The sequence below is a fragment of the Setaria viridis genome, chromosome 3 (genome assembly GCF_005286985.2).
Source record: "Setaria viridis chromosome 3, Setaria_viridis_v4.0, whole genome shotgun sequence".
NCBI lineage: Eukaryota > Viridiplantae > Streptophyta > Magnoliopsida > Poales > Poaceae > Setaria > Setaria viridis.
Window position 1 is genome coordinate 11,810,362 of NC_048265.2, and position 16,867 is coordinate 11,827,228.

The following is a 16,867-nucleotide window of genomic DNA, read 5'->3' on the forward strand; positions in this document are numbered from 1 at the left end:
TTGTTATTATTATTATTGTGTTATCTTTATGGTTGATGTTGTTGGCTGGTTTAACTTGTGGATCTGTAATATATATATTTAAGTACCTACAACATCGTGTATGCATGGATTCTTTGTTTTCGTGTGTTGGGCATTGTGTTGGTGTTTTTTGTATGACAGAGGAAAAATTCACAGTTGGAGATGAGGTAGATAGATTTTTTTCACGGTTTTCCTTCGGACGTGGTTGCCAGATTTAGGTTGTTTCGTGTCTTTTCCGGTGATGATAATTTCTTCTGTGGTTGTCCTGTTTGTTGCTGCACCGTAGGTGTGAATACGCCGCACCAGTGGTTCGCTAGAGTGAGCTTATCGATTTCTTGGATGCTTGCTCTACTTCGATACATTGTTGGTGAGCAGCAGTTCGAAGTTGTTTGTTCAGTGGCCAACAAGCAATATGTTGTGTGATTGGTTCATCGTGTAGATGATGGCAAACGCTATATTGGAGCCAACGACCTTGTTGTTATTGTAGACCGTTGTTTTGTTATTAGCGATGTTGTTGTATCATGTTTTTGGTGATTGGAATTTCTTCGGCATTGCTGCTTTTGTGTTGCTTCAGTGTAAGTGCTGGAATGACTTGGTATATGTTTTCAATTATCGTATTAGGCGCTGGGGAATAGGTTGGTTTGTTATTGGCTCGTATCGCTGTTGTTTGGTTTGTTGTTTCACTGTAGGTGGTGTATTTTTGGGCTCATATTGAGGATTGTTGGCCTCCGTGTTTTGGTGAATGCAACGTATAATAAGCTGTTACCAATTTTTGGGTCATTAGGAGTTGATTAGGTCTATATAAATGGTGGATCAAAAATTGTGAACTAAGCTTCAGTTGTGCGTTTCTGGTTGGTTGCTATATCTACAGGTAGTTAAATAACTTTTAAGTAAACAAATATTTCTGTGTGCAAATTGTTACGCGTGTCATTTTGTTAGTAGTGATCACATCATGTGAGTGATACGAGCACATACACACCAGTTCTTGCTCGCCGGCGAAACATCACGTAGCCCAGACCACACCATAATCGCAGTGGGTGATTTGAACCAAGGGAAACTCTGGAATTCCAAACATTAGTACATTAAAGCGAATAGCCTATATATGGACAAAATCCAAAACTAAAAAGGCACTACATATCAACACATTGGTGGCCACATGTGTGTAGCAAAGAACACGTCAATGTAGCAAAGAACATGTCAGCGTAGCAAAGAACACATCAACACTGTGCTGATTCACACGTATACACCACCGCTGCCACCTGCAACAAATTTTAGGTATCTAACAGAAACAAACACTTTTGGTGGATGACGTGCTGATGTATTCTTGCTTGTTGGTTACAGCTCAATGCCTACGTGTTGAGATTCCTAGATTTAAGGCGCTGCCTGTGCGTTTTTATCTTTAATTGGTTTGTTGCTAAACTTCTACTCTTTTTGTTGTACCTATTTCACACTTTGCATTTTTTGAATTTGGAGGACCTGTTTCGGCGTTATGTCCCCACCTACAGGTCGTTGTTGGATGCGAGATTCTGAGCGAAGGCAACATCGTCAATTTCTCCTAGAATTAACTCAGTGTATGCATTTGTGTTCGATTCGTCGAAATTTCTTATTAGTTTTTATTTTAGTTTAGCATGTGCGTTTATATTTGATCTGTTTATTTTCTCATGTTAATCGCATTATATTCATTCGTGGTTGTATATATGCATGTTTATTTTTCCTATTGCCGAAGCATCTGAATCGGATCCGGTGAATCGAACGACGGGAGAATTGGGTGTCATCGGTAGGCGATGTAAGTACATAGAGTACTCTTTTTATTTATTGTTTTTTAATTGTCAAATATATGTTCCCAACGTTGATTACTGTGTCGGTGTTTAGACCCGGCAACCTACCGAGGGGGTACCCAAGGTAGTGTTTTATGCGTTGAGGCTCGCCGAGATCAGAAACTTGATGGTGAACTTGAACACACGATTTAGACAGGTTCGGGCCGCTTATGTCACGTAATACCCTACGTCCTATGTGTTGGTTGGATTGTATTGATTGAAGTTGTTTGGAGGGGGTCCCTGCCTCGCCTTATATTGCTGGGGGTAGGTTTACAGGTCGGTTATTTACAAGAGTACTAGTCGGATTCAACTAGAGAATCCTACTCTAATTGCTATGAGTAGTTTTCTAATCCTCGACTCGTTCTCGTCCTCCACGTAGACCACGCTGTACTGCACCATAGTCTCCATGTCCGACACGTCTCGGTGTACAACCCCGTATTGTAGGACTATCCAAACCTCCCAGTGGGCCCATAGATGTATGGCCGACATACTGTTCTACTTTGTTTGACTAAGGGAGACGTATATTTCCTATTGTGTCTCGTGAGTATGCTCGTAAGTGGAGGTGGTTTCGGATGAAGAATTGGCATTTACATAATCTTGGAAGAGCAGGTGTTGTAATAGTAGTCGTTGAGTTTCTTTCTTCTATTCTTTACTAATTTTTGTTTATTCTATAAACTAATTTGTTCGTGTTTATTTGCACATATATTTTTTGCAAAATATACCCTCAGTTTCTTGGGAGCGTTTTGCTCTGGATTATATTGATTTTTTGCAAGGTAATCGAAGTGTATATATATATATATATATATATATAGTACTCTTTTGTTTTAATTTGCGTATTATATTACCTGTACCTTTTGTTTTGAAACTTCGTTATGAATGAAGCAGTATCTTATCCTGATCGGTAGATCGGTCATACTACGGTACTATTGATTATGAATGTGCATTCTATGGTGCTATGTTTTGGTATGGAGAATGTAGTAAGCATGATTCAACACAACGTCGTGTGATCTACAATCTATGTTGTAGAGGTGGCAAGGTGTTTTTGCCGTCTTTTTGAGCAGTGCCAGAGTTTTTGGCTTCTTTGGAGCATTTTGATGGAGATTCTCAGTGCAATAATTTTTTGAATAGAATTAGGCAATACAATTCCTCATTTGCTTTTACTTCTATGGGTGCTAATATCGATGATGGAATTAATGATGGCGCTAGCCCTTATGTGTTCAAAATTAATGGTTTAGTCTATCATCGTATTTGTTCTTTGATGCCTGCTGAAGATGAGTCTCCTAAGTTTGCTCAATTATACATATATGATACGGAGCATGAAATTAGGAATATAATTTCAGCTATTGTGTCTGAGGATAGTGATGATACCAGCTTGGATCCTGATATTGTTAATGGTCTAATATCAATGTTGGATAACCCTTTGGAGAAGCAATTCAGAAAGGCACGTGATCTTCTTGCTCAGCATAGTGGTGAACATATAGGTATAAGAATTGTAGGTGCACATGAAGATGATCTTGTTCAGTTTAATGTGCCAACAACGAGTGAAATAGCTGGGTTAGTTGTTGGTGATTTTTCACTTAAGAATTATTGGGGGCTGATTGCGATGTCCTAGCTTCGGCCATCCATGGTTATGGTGCCTGGAATGGAGCATATGGAGTAGGGCCACTAGCATAAACAAAATTAGATGACATGGGTGTCTCAAGTCGAACTTCTTCAGGATGAGAGTAGTCCGATGGTTGAAAGTAACTTAGGAAACCACCAGGTCGGTGAGAACCTAGTTCAGCATCAGTGGCATTCATATCTGAGTTGACCATTAGGGAAGAACAGTTGGGTACAAAGGCGGGAGGCATGGACAACCATGTAGGGTTAGTGGCAATTGAACCTGGAGTTGCCTTCGATGCTTGTGCCGGTGATGGAGATGCCCCCTGGGGTGCTTCAGCCCTCTTTGCTTGAAGAGGCATGCTCGCGGGCAGGGATGACGAGGTGTGTGCTGGGTTTGACCGTTGGGGACGCGCACCATTTGGAGTAGCAGGCATCGACAGCACCATACCTCACCAGTCACCGTTGGCAGCGTCGTGGCCTGGGGCGTCAGAGAGCTGGAGAGGGATGATGTGGGTTGAGAGCAAAGGAGGAGATTCAGATGATTCTTTTTATATGTTAGGGAGAGGCAGCAGATCGATAAGCCAAGAATGAACAACAGAAAAAATGGCTTGCGGCTTCACGCTACGAAATCGATTTTGCGCGCGGATGGAAGAAGGATTAGCGCAGGGAAGAGGAAATCGTGTAGGAGATCCGATGAGGAGAAAAAATCGGCTTCCCTTGCAACGACGTGGCGTACAATGGTGTCCAGGTCGTCCCAGCGAGCAAAAACTTTGTCAATGAGCGTGTTTCCCAAGACAACGACTTTTCTCTCTCTTCTTTGTCTCTCTCCTCCACATCAGTAAAAATTCTACGTGGTTTTGCATGAGACAACCTACGAGACTGCCTACGTGTAGCAATATACTTGCCCTTAGCCTATGAATTTTTGTACTTACATAACGGACTTTTAAAATCTGAAAATTTAGAGAGCACCAGTGCTATCACTAGGATTGAGGTCGCATATTAAGCTGTATGACATAAGGACTGAAGTAAAGTGTGACTTTTAGCAAGGATTTTACCTTGATTGTGCCATTCGTGATACCCTAACCTTACATTTTTTTTAAAAAAAATATCTTATGAGGTTCAGGTATCAAGAATTAGTCAGGGTATCAGGGATTATAGTTGCATACTCCAGGTGCATCTGATTAGTTATTGAACTTCATTAGGCAGTAATGAAGTTCATTACCAGCAATTTAGCTATATTCGGTAGGAAATTAAATACTATCCAACAAGAAGTTTAACTATATTCATGCTGGCTCTTCTTTTGTAAAGGTGGCTCCGGCGATGTCGGTTGACTGGTGGTAGAGGCAGGTGCCGTGGGGAGGGGGGGCGTGGACCCCAGCTGTGGATCAGTTTGTGAGACGAGAGGCAGAACCCAAAATACCAGCGATGCTTGTGATCGTACGTGGCTAGATGGACGATGGATAGGGCCTGTTCGCAGCTTATAAGCCGGCTGAAAAGTCGAAACGGCTGATTTATCGTGAGAGAAAAATACTGTTTGGTGGCTGATAAGCCGGCTGAATAAGCTGAAGCGAACAGGCCCATGACCGGCCATTCCCCGGAACAAAATACGACCGGCTGTTACGAAGTCATTACTGATTGTTTTAGACTTTACCCATATTTTTTCCTTCCCTTAGGGCAAGTACATTGCTACACGTCAACGGTCTGATAGGTCATCTCATGCAGTGCCACGTAGAATTTTTGATGATGTGGATGAGAGAGAGCGAGGAGAGAGAAAGAGGTCGTTGCTTCGCGAAACAACCACCTCATGAGCTAAATTGTAGGACTACAAGACAACTTAAAACCATTGTACGAGTTATTGTTACCATGCAACTCATAATATTTTATTTTTCTTATGCACAAATTAAGGAATTATATACCACTACCAGATGACTTATAGGACAACCCATTGTACGGGTTGCCTGTTGAATCGTCTCAAGATTACGTGTCAATGCATGAGGCTGCCTATTAGACGACACCAATGTACTTCCCTTGTGTCAGTATAATTCAGACTATAACCATTGTAGAAACGTAAAATTCCTACTCATACTTCTTGGAATAACAGAAAAAAGAAGCAATTTTTCTTTTTTATTTCAAATTTGAGACGGACACAATTGTAGAATGAATTGTACCCATACGCAACGTCACTGACATGCGGGACCCAGCAGCAGGTCCCAAAGACTTGCGTCTAGGTCGAGGAGAACCCCCCGCACCCGCAGGCACAAGCACGAAGCCTTCGCATCCGCATCCCCATCCCCGACCGGCGGAAGGGAGGGAGCCGAACGAGCAAGCCAGCGAGGAGGCGGCGGAGGTTGCTAGGGCCGGTGCCGGATGGGGTTCATGCTGCGGGTGAGGCTGGCCTCCTTCTTCGCCGGCGCGGCGGCCGCCGCCGCGGGCGGGGGCTACTTCCTCTACAAGGACTACAAGCTCGCCCACGACTCCATGGCCCTCAAGGTATGCCCTCCACCCCCTTTCTCCTCGCTTGGGCTCGGATCTTAGATTATTGCGCGCGTGTTGGTACTGGTGCCCTCGGTGGTGGTGGTTCTCGAGTAGTAATGCCTGAAGCGCATCGGCATGTTGCGTGGAGGAATGGGGATCGGGGGTAAACCCTCGTCGTGACTGTGCCAAAACCGTCATTCTTATGCGTCTTGTTTGATGACCCAGTGAGCGTTCATATGGATATGTTCCTTTTCCCTGGAGAATGCCAGTGTCGATTGCTTGATGCAAGGTTGGGGATAGCATTTCTATCTAGATCATTTGCTTGTCATATCTAGATCAGTGGAAATGGGGTTGGCAAAATTGGTTCGTTGAGATATCAGATGCTTGCACGTAGGGCCTGAACTGTATTGTTTCCTGACTATTTGGGGGTACATTTGGGATTGCCATGAACCTGTCACCTCCAATTGAAGTCTTGTATTAATTTGTTTGATTTACGTTCTGTACAATATCTAAAAAATGCAACTAGCAATGCGCTTGTGAAATCCTTGGTTGCAGTTCCATCACTGCATATATGATGTGGTATGCAAATTGAAGTTTTTTCTTGTCAGTTCCTTACTCAGTTTCACAGTTTTGTGTTAATTGTTTCTTGTTATGTACTATCCTGGGACATTGGAACATATTGCTCTTACCAGTAATTGGCTTCTGGAAGTGCCTGTGGACAGACGCAAACAAACTCTTTCTTGGTCAAATTTCCATGTAGGAGTGTTGTCTGGCTCTTTAACATTAGATTCTGGAATCCGGATGAATGGATATGTTTTGATACAGAACTATTTTACCACCCATAGTCCTTGTTGAGTTTATGTTCATTTTGAGACTGAAAATGTGTTTGCAAACCTTACAGACACGGAATGTTCATGTTAGTGTTCTAAACTAGTGGAACTGCGGAAGTGATTGTGAATTTTAAGCTAGCACTTAGTGTTAAAATTCAATCGTGTGGCAGGATTAGAGCTGAATCAAAATCTGTTTTCTACATGTAAGCATACGTATAGACATAGGCATTGTTATTCATCAGTGCAGCACATTTTTATGGTTTTCAGTTTCATGACTTCCATCCATATGTTCCTGTATGTATTTTGCAAAATATGTACTGCTTTTTTTTCGTTTAGAATGAACGTAACACATAAGTATGATTTTTTTTGAACTTCAGATCTTACCCTGTTTCTGAGGCTCAAAACTTGATGCATTCATTAAGCATTCATGGCAATGTGATAAGTGATAACTCAAAGAATGAGTGGAGTTATGCAGAAAAAACCTCGAAAAAATTTTGTGGACCTCAGAAACGCATTTCTGAGGCTCAAAACCAGATACATAACACATCAACGAAAATGTGACAATTCACAAAAAATGAGTGGAGTTGTGTAGAGAAGACCAGGGAAATTGTTGAACTATGTGCGATTAGAGGAACCTGTCGCATGGTTTTATAGTTTTGCACAAGCAGTGACAATTATCTTTTGATGTTACACTAGTCTCTCAAGAAGACTTTTCTTGCTTGAGCTGAAAGATTGAGGTTTCTTTATCTGTAGCTCAAATCCTTCTACAGTTGCAAACTTTTCTGCACTATCAAATTCCTTTCTGGGTCTCTGCCGAAGGCTTCCCACAAATTCATAGATACTAAGATACTATTTACCTTTTCACATTACACGAGTCTCTCAGGCAGACCAATCGATGTCTTAGCTGTAATATTAAGTTCTGCATAGCTATATTTCATATCCTGTTCTGGCGGCGAAAACTTTCTGCCAATGTTAATTTCCTCTCTGTACTGTATGATTCTGTGTTTAAGCAAAAAGGCATCTGACCTTTTGCAATTCACATCCTCAGGTAAAAGGTCTCCAAGACTCTACTGACGCTCGCTACAAAGCCCTTGAAAAGCGACTTGCGGCTTTGGAAGGTCAGCAGAGCACTGGGGCTGCTCCGGATTCATCTGATTAGTCTGTTCAATATGAGGCTTGAGCGTGGATGGTTTACTTCTGTTTTCTTTACCCCAGTAATCTTTTTCTTTGAAAGCAAGAGGGCTTGACCGACAACAAAATAATCTAGGATGCTTCTTTTGTATCGCAATTGTCTGAGGCTGAGATTCTCCTGTACATTCTGTTCGTGTTTCATGTCAGAGAAGCACATGAACATCAGAACTCTGATTGCTGAAATGCTGAGGCATACTGAACGTGCACGGGATGGTCGTAAACCCAACACCAATTTGAGAAATGGATTTTGCCGCATCGTCTGACCGTGTCTCAGTTTTACTGGCCCTTGCTTGTTGTACGGCAATAGGCACACGTCCTGTGTTGTGTTCTTTATGCAGTGTCCTGGTGTTGTGTTCTTTTACGCAATGGCCTGGAATGCATGGTCCTGTTTGGATTTAGGGGCTAAATTTTAGTCGGCTAAAAATTAGCTCCTAAGGTAGCAAAACCTTGGAACTATGGATTATTGAGGCTTCATTTAACTGTAGACAATGCGATCACCACGTTTTGTATCGGCCGCGTACTTTTCATGGGACATGGTCGCGTCGTGAAGCTGCTAGGTAGGATGTATATTTCAATGTCCCAACCCTTTTAGGTGTTATTTGTTTTTTGAACCCAAAAGTGGAGCGGCCTAGTATTTTCCTGAACGCAGCGGGCAAGTCGGATCGCTAGTTTCACACAGGAGGGCCATGGCATGGATTTGGTAGGTGCCTGGTGATGATTAAGTGAATAACATCAGGTTTTGTCACAATGACAAAAATGTGGTTCACATTATGCAGGCTGCTATCTTCATGATCTCAGACTACCCTACATTTTAAAAACAGCATCATTAATGTCATTATCAGTTCCGCACCATCTCCAAACTCAGCGTCACCATCATTGACTAAGCGCATCATGGCAGGCCAAACGCCTGTTATTCAACACCATATTTCAAGCACGAGGCAATGATTTGGTCTCTCAACCACACCAGGAGTAATCTAAGCTGCAAGGCATGGACCGAGCTGAAGGAAAATATGTTAGGGCCTTGCAGGGGAAAACATGTTAGGGCCAAATCCTGAGCTCTCTGGCAAATCTCAATGATGTACACTCTGAACCTTGGATGCCTACGGTGGTTAGCTGTAACGCGATATGATTCTGAATAAGGATCTTGATAACAATAACAAAAGCTGCATAGATGTGGATAAAATAAAGGCAGCATTTGTCTCAGGGCATTAGGCGACTGGTATTGACATTGGGGATGTGCTTAGTCGTCTGGACCATTGCATTCTGAAAAAATGGGCATGGTATTGTCGTATAATCTGTTCCTGCTCTCACGTGCTACATGACTACATGTCTACATGAGTCCTACCTAGATATCTAGTAGGCGTCCTTGTCCAAGACGACTGTGCAGGGAGTTCACAGGAAGGAATTGCAAGCCGGCAAATTTTAGTTAGAGCTACGATTGAAAAATTTGTGGTTTACAAGTCGGCAGTTTTCTTCAAGATCCAACCTATCACTATTTATCGTCTTAAAATAACATGAACATTAGCTACTGCCATTATCAGATCAGATGCCTACCATGTGTGAAGACAATAAAGCTGAAAACACATTTTGGCAGCATTTCGACTATAATTGAAGTTAAAAAATGCCGGCAATAATACCCAACAGCATACACTAAGCACACAAGATAACGTTAGGACTCTCAATCATACCAAGAGTCCAAGAGGTGTTATGCGACCCTGAAAATGGATATGGTAATCTCATAGTAGACCACATGCGTGCTAAAATCCAGGAAATTATTGGTGCTGTGGCCTATTAGCTGACCATGATGGAATCATGGGAGCGTGCTTAGCGATGTGGATCGATAAAAGATTGTGCATAATGGCATGTCGAGCTTGATCGCAGAAATTCACTAGCATACATATATCTACCACATATATATAATCAGTTCTCCAGGGAAAAAAAATGTCATACCCATAGTAGAATTTTCAAGTAAATGATCTAGTATAAGATAGCCTAAATGCGTAATCCAATTAGTTTGGAGTTTGGGCAGAGCGCTTGCTTGCTTGATAGCAGGTCTCATGGAATGCCCCGGCCCCACCCCCACCCCCACCCCCTACCTCCTTGTCAATAACTAAACCAGCCGAGCTAGTTTTGCTCATAAAAGGGGTCGAGCCCCAGAGCGGCCATCATAACCATTCACACCCTTGCTCGTGTCGTTTGTTTTGGCGGGCCACTGCAGCCGTCTTGCGCGTCCTCTTCCTCCTCCGATCCCTCTCCTCAGCGCGTCGCGGCCATTGCTCCAACCTCGCCAAGACCGTCCAGAGGCAGCCATGGCCACCCCGCCAGGTTCCCCGCGGACGCCGCGCATGGCCGACCACGAAGGTTTCTTCTTGCCCTTCTCCAGTTCTCCTCTTCCCTTCTCTTCCTTTCATATGCGCGGACGAAGCTTTGATCCGTTTACTCAAAGCTTGGATCTTGTCTTGTCTGAAGCAAAACGAGAGGAGACAGCGAACGCTATATTGCCGCGAAAGCTGTTGCATTGCATGTCAGCTAGCTAGCTGTTTGGACTATGGTGCCTTGACTCCCATTTTTTCTACAAGAAGATTAGAAAAATCTCGTCTTGCTTCTCGAGTAATCTTTTTTTAGAGTTCCAGGGCAATATAACCCCGGTCCGTTATGCACCAACGGGACCCAAGGCCAGTTTTTTCAGTACACATGAGTTCAAAGCATCCCTGATCTTCTTGAGCAATCTGTCATTATTACTAGAGTTTTTTTTTTGGCGAAAGATTATTACTAGAGATGGCCACGACTCTTTTGGATCCTGTAGAATGGGATTCCCTTTTATCGTCCTCTATTTAATCCACTTTTCGAAAGATCTTGAAAACAACTCCTGCCATATCCCCATCCCAAATTACTATTCATTTTACCTTTTCTAGATACATAGCTTTTACTAGGTATCTAGACATAGCATATATCTATGTGCATAGCAAAATATATGTATCTAGAAAAGTCAAAATGAATAGCAAAATATTTGTATCTAGAAAAGTCAAAATGAATAGTAATTTGGGACGGAGAGAGTATGATTTACTTCTAAGATGTGGTGAAACGGTAGACACGTTGAGCTTCAAAATCTCCTGTCAAAGAGAATAGAGATTTGAAATAGAGATTTGAGTTCTCATTCAATTGCTTTGTTAGGGCTTTACTGTTTATTCTTCTCGTCGTTCTTTGTTCTGGCGCTACGAGTGCCGTACATTATATTCAGTATAGCATGGACTTTGGACCGTCCATAATAGACTTATGGTAACCTCTCTGAACTTCAGAAGGAATTATCCATTTTATGCTCTGAAGTTCACAAGGAAAAGAGTTTCTACTCTGTCGGTCTAGGCGTAAGAACTTCTTCAGCTGCTCTTCTTGCAAAAAATTATATGCTTCTAGATTTCTGAATGCACACTACATAAACATTTCGAACGATTCTTGAACGACGATAATTGGAAGAGCAAAAGATGGTAAATGAGCATGAACACAAATGACTTTCAGTGTTTGCTTTGTTTCACTCAGAAATCTTCCCTAGCGCACGTACATTATTCAACAGAGACCTGCTCGATTAAAGTTCTGAGATTGGCTTGTCGTTCTGTATGCTGATGCAATCTACTTATCTACTTTGCCTCGCAGATGGTCAAACGAGGACTGCACCGAACAGGCTTAGAAGGCAGAAATCGGAGATCCTTCGTGCTCAGTATATTGATGTTAGAGAGCTCAGGTATAGCCATACAGATCCTGCATTTCTTTGGGTTCAGTTATGTCTTTGACAATATTTCTTCCCTCAGTAGTTCTTCGGCAAAACAGTATTCCTGCTGCTCATTTCCTGATACAGAGATAACATATCACGTTAGATAGTAACAAATAATCAAACTTAATTGCTACTAGGCTGAAACAAACAAATCATGCTAGTTTGTAATTTGGAGTGATGTTCTTTCATCTAAACTGCAGCTTTCAATCGACAGGATCTGCGCAGGAACATGGAATGTTGGAAGCATATGCCCACCCGGTGACTTGGATATTCAAGAATGGTTGGATACAGATGAGCCAGCTGATATTTATGTTCTAGGGTATTTTTTCACTAAAAAATCTTTCGATTCAATTTTAGGAAAAAATCTTTCCGACTTAGGTGGGCCAAACCCATGGTAATTTTTTTCTTCATATTTTGCAAGATAAATAATATGTGCCAAATTTGCACCAAATGATACCACAATTTGGTGTACCAATTCCAATTTGGGGAACTGCTAAAATAGTTTGGGAAACATGAACTGGGAACTTGTTATATTTAAAAATTATTTTACCGTCACATGCAGCTTTTTAGTATCTTAAAGGTGACAGGTATCTACTTAAGCAAGCAAATTCAAATTTTGTACGACCACGTGCTACTCCCTTCTGTCAGATTTACATGTCGTTTCAGACAAGTTTGGCTTGCATGTATCTTTAATTTGTTGTCTGAAACATCATATAAAAAGTGACTGGAGGTAGTATTTTTTAAAAGAAAGAATTTCATTTACCATGAAAACTACTGTCATCTTTCAGATTTCAAGAGATTATTCCACTAGAAGTCGGGTATATGATTGGCACTGAAGATACTCGTCCAGTTGCAGCATGGGAGCATATCATCCATGAAACTTTGAATAAGAAGTGTCCAGATGAATCGAAGTTTAAATGCCATAGTGACTATCCTTCGTCAGCAAGGTTTAAACTGTCAGATTATGTTCTTGCAATGGAGAATGGACTGCTTAGTGAATCCAGCAATGATAGTGATGGGGAACTTCATCTGTGGGACAGTGCAAAATCATCTATTTCAGCTCGCTATCTTCAGCCATTGGATTTAGCCTGTGATGTCAGCATTGATAATAGAGTTAAAAGTAAAAGACCACAGTATGTACGGCTAATAAGCAAGCAAATGGTAGGGGTATTTCTCTCAGTATGGGTTCGGAGAAGCCTGCAGAAGTACATTCAAAATGTAAGAGTATCAATTGTAGGTGTAGGTACAAGAGGTTTTATTGGTAACAAGGCAAGTGTGAAATTTCATGATTTTTTTCTTTATTATCATGCAGCTTTTTAATAATACCTGTATCATACTTGGAATTTAGAATGTTGCTTGCCATGTTAAATGATAGCCATTGTCTGGATTCAATGATAATTTTAAATATTTCTCCTGAGAACTGGAGTTTGAAAATGCATGTTTTGGGTACTACCATACTTTCAAGACTAGTGAAAAAGACCAGTACAGCTACTTTTTACAATAAACAATTATCATTTTAATAATTTATTTCCTTAATTTTTGAGAAGTATATGGTTACTATTGTATTCATCATGTCTATACTTGTTTGTTGTGTAAATACAGCACATACTCACATTTGTTCCTTCAATATGCTTCAGGGATCAATATCAGTAAGCATGTCTATACATGAAACTCATTTTTGCTTTGTATGTTGCCACTTGGCCGCTGGTGAAAAAAATGGTGATGAACTAAAGAGAAATGGAAATGTTGAGGAAATCCAAAGAAGAACAGTGTTTGATAACCCAGTTCACATAGTAGGTGTGCCCCAGAGAATACATGGCCATGAGTGAGTTAATCTGTGTCTTGAACACTTTGTGCTATGCTCCAATATTGCATGGAATCAGCCACTTCCATGACTTTTATATTGATATATGCCCTTAAATTTTTCAGAAGGATTATATGGCTAGGGGATCTCAACTATCGACTCAACTTTTCATATGAAAGGACACATGAACTTATCTCCAAACAGGACTGGGATGGATTGCTTGAGAAGGATCAGGTAATTTGATGCCCTAATACATTTAATTTACTTCCACAGAATTTCCAGCTGACGCTTCTCCTCTGACAGCTGAAAAAAGAACTAGGGAAAGGAAGCACATTCGATGGTTGGGTTGAAGGAGTTATCAGCTTTCCCCCAACATATAAATACGAGTTTAACTCAGAAAAATATGTAAGTGATGCGACAAAATCTGGGAGAAGAACACCTGCATGGTATGCTTCCCTTCTAAGCTCCGCCTTTTGCTTTGTATAAGATTCATTCTAGTTGTTCCAATCGTTCTAGAGATCAGAACTGAAGATATGTCAAGAATAAGCAAACACTTTCATATACTTGTGTAGGTGTGACCGCATTCTCTCATACGGGAAGGGAATCAGGTTACTTTCGTACAAGAGGGCGGAGCTCACGTTTTCGGATCATCGTCCTGTGACTGCAGTCTACATGGCAGATGTTGAAGTTTTTGTCCATAGGAAGTTTGAGAGAGCTCTAACATTCACCAATACAGAAGTTGATGATCACCTATTACTGGGGAAGGAAGCACTTCTACAACCATTGAACCGTGAGTCAGGCAATTTCCTAGCTCAAGTTCCATCCAAGGTGGTGTCAATGCAATGCCAATGCCAGATTTCAGAATCTGAGTGAGAAGGTTCAGTTTCATTTCTTATTTGACCAAGAACATCATTCATTGTGGGAGATTGAAAGCTATGCCCATGAGACCATGAATAAGACCCTTATTAAGCCATGGCGTCCTTACTAGTGTGATGCCATTAATTGGAATAAGTACTCATGTAAGATCGATCAAACTCATACGCCAGGTTCTTGCGTACAGTAAAATTTCTCTCCTATTTTCTTTACTCCTCTTACTTAAATAGTGAAATTGTACTGAAATCTCCAATTATTTTAGTTTAGTGCTTCATAGCGAATCTATTCGTTATCTATTCCATAGCTTCAAGCTGGAGTACTTAGTTCTTAACGAAACATTACCTTTACAGTTTTATCAGTTAGATCAAGAGAACTCAGCTCTTGAACTACTGAACATTCAACTAGACCGAAAGTAAAAGTTAAACAAGACAAAATTGTCAGGATTACAAAAAGGAACTGAACAAAATTGAATCCACAACCATTGATTGTCACAGTAGTTACCCAAAACTGACACAAAAGCAAGCTATAAGGAAATTCAGAGCTTCAGACAACGATGCTTCAGATCCCTCACCTTTGCTACCCATGTGGAGTTCCGGCTAAACGGCGGCGGGTTGGGATGACACACAGCGATGTTTCTCAGATTCTTTCCTCCCCACAATTTGTCTCTCCTCTCCCGCACAAGAATCAGAGGAGCCCATCGATCTCCATCGACGGGAGCCCTCTCCCTCCCTCCCGCTTCAACTTATTTAGCCGGCTTATCAGTCACCAAATAGTATTTTCCTCTCACAACAAATTAGCCGTTTCAGCTTTTCAGCTGACTTATAAGCCTCCGTCTCTCTCTCTCCTCTTATCTCCGATACGAAAATCTTAACGCCGACGAGGTGGCCCGCGGAAATTAACTCTACCGATACCTATTTCCGAAACATGATCTGCAATTTGCAAACGACCATGCTTTGCTTTGTGTAGGAGAGCATGCATGCCAGCATCGGTCCATAAGTAATTCTCTATTCACCTTTGATTTTATCAATTCCGCAAAAAAGTATTTAAATAATTTTTGATCAGTTATGTCACTGTTCGAAACAACTAGTAATATTTTAAACCAGAAGTACTAGAAAATATAAATGGAATTAGAAATACAAATTTGGGTCGTTCGGCTCATACAAAATAATGGCCAACGACAAAGAGACCATGGCATTTAAATATTTCACACGCGGGCTCATGTCGACTAGGCAATTCTTGATGCCGATTCCAGAAACGCCTGCAAATCAATTGGAAGGTCAGCAAACAGGCCATGGCCAGGGATTTAGTAGGTGTGCGTGACAGATAAGTGTATGGTCAGATTTTTTTTGACACAGTTATAAAATGTGGTTTACAGGCAGGCTGCTTTCTTCAATATCTCAGTCTACTATAACTTTTCTATCATCTTAACATAATATAGCTTAAGTCAATAGCATCTTTAAAGACAAGGCAACATTTCCACCATAAAATTCATGTAGAAAGATGCATATGCTAGTAGTCAACAACATATAGTGGCTCAAGACAATGATTTTGGAACGTGCCAAGAGGATTGCTGAAAGAGATGTATCTTGGCTTGCTGAAGAAAGCAAAATATTTGCCATTTCCGAGATTCCTTCTGATCTGCCTAACTGATTACGAAAAATGAAAGCTAATGCGGTGCATCTCATCATATTTCAGACAACCAGACATGAAGAGCCGTTATAAACTGTTAGAAGCAACCTCATTCTTGGTGCAAACAAAATAGGGAATATTTCATATGTAATTTTTTTTAGTGACCATATTCCATATTTTAACCTCGTCAACGATAGATGGATATATGTTTAAAAATAATAAACAATAAAATAAAATCCAGCCGCTCACATATGTTCAAATGCAAAAAAAAAAGAGAGACAACTTTCACTCAAATCCAAGCAACTCGACACTACTACTTGTCTGCCTTTGCCTTTGACGGTTTGGCCCCCGTGGTGATCACTGAATATTGACCTGAACCTGCTTGCCTGCTTGGGTGTGAAAGCTATTGTGCATATCATTTTACTCCCTCCATTTTAAATTGTAGTTTGGAAAGTCAAAATCATTTTATGTTTGATTAAAATTATAGAGAGGATTATAAAGATTTATGTCACCAAATAGATATACTATGAAAATATATTTAATAAAGAATCTAACCGATCATAAATATTTGTACTTTATTGTATAAATTTGGTCAAACTTGAGATATTGACTTTCCAAGAAAGTTAGAATAACTTACAATCTGAAACGTGGGGGTAACATGTTGAACTTAAGACATGCCTAGATAATTTTGATGATTGGACATTCTGCTGCTATAGTATAGATGCCTAGATAAGGTGGACAGGTGGTTTGGAGCTTTGCTCATCTCTCCTTTTTCGGATATATCGATGGGAAATTATTTACGTGTAGAGAACTACGAGTATATGATGTTTTTTAAAGTACTAATTTATTTTTTCCGAGA

At 40.9% G+C, this 16,867-nt stretch overlaps 2 protein-coding genes and 1 long non-coding RNA gene across 4 annotated transcripts; 2 read left to right on the forward strand and 1 right to left on the reverse strand.

Annotated features, from left to right (window-relative positions):
• Positions 1-5,673: 5,673 nt before the first annotated feature.
• Positions 5,674-8,188, forward strand: LOC117847093 (uncharacterized). Its single transcript, XM_034728252.2, has 2 exons — positions 5,674-5,927; positions 7,791-8,188. The coding sequence occupies exons 1-2, from the start codon at positions 5,805-5,807 to the stop codon at positions 7,899-7,901; spliced, it is 234 nt and encodes a 77-aa protein (XP_034584143.1). The 5' UTR covers positions 5,674-5,804; the 3' UTR covers positions 7,902-8,188.
• Positions 8,189-10,085: 1,897 nt separating this feature from the next.
• LOC117847286 (type IV inositol polyphosphate 5-phosphatase 3) lies at positions 10,086-14,591 on the forward strand. The gene is made up of 8 exons (XM_034728465.2): positions 10,086-10,294; positions 11,585-11,672; positions 11,917-12,021; positions 12,491-12,971; positions 13,340-13,527; positions 13,632-13,740; positions 13,810-13,952; positions 14,079-14,591. The coding sequence occupies exons 1-8, from the start codon at positions 10,243-10,245 to the stop codon at positions 14,377-14,379; spliced, it is 1,467 nt and encodes a 488-aa protein (XP_034584356.1). The 5' UTR covers positions 10,086-10,242; the 3' UTR covers positions 14,380-14,591.
• Positions 11,406-15,366, reverse strand: LOC117847287 (uncharacterized). 2 transcript variants are annotated; one of them, XR_004638582.2, is made up of 2 exons: positions 14,951-15,366; positions 11,406-11,777 (listed from the first exon to the last, which is right to left on the reverse strand). It is a non-coding gene; the product is annotated as an uncharacterized lncRNA (long non-coding RNA). The 2 variants fall into 2 exon arrangements; XR_011897748.1 differs by lacking the exon at positions 14,951-15,366 and adding an exon at positions 12,466-12,603.
• Positions 15,367-16,867: the final 1,501 nt, after the last annotated feature.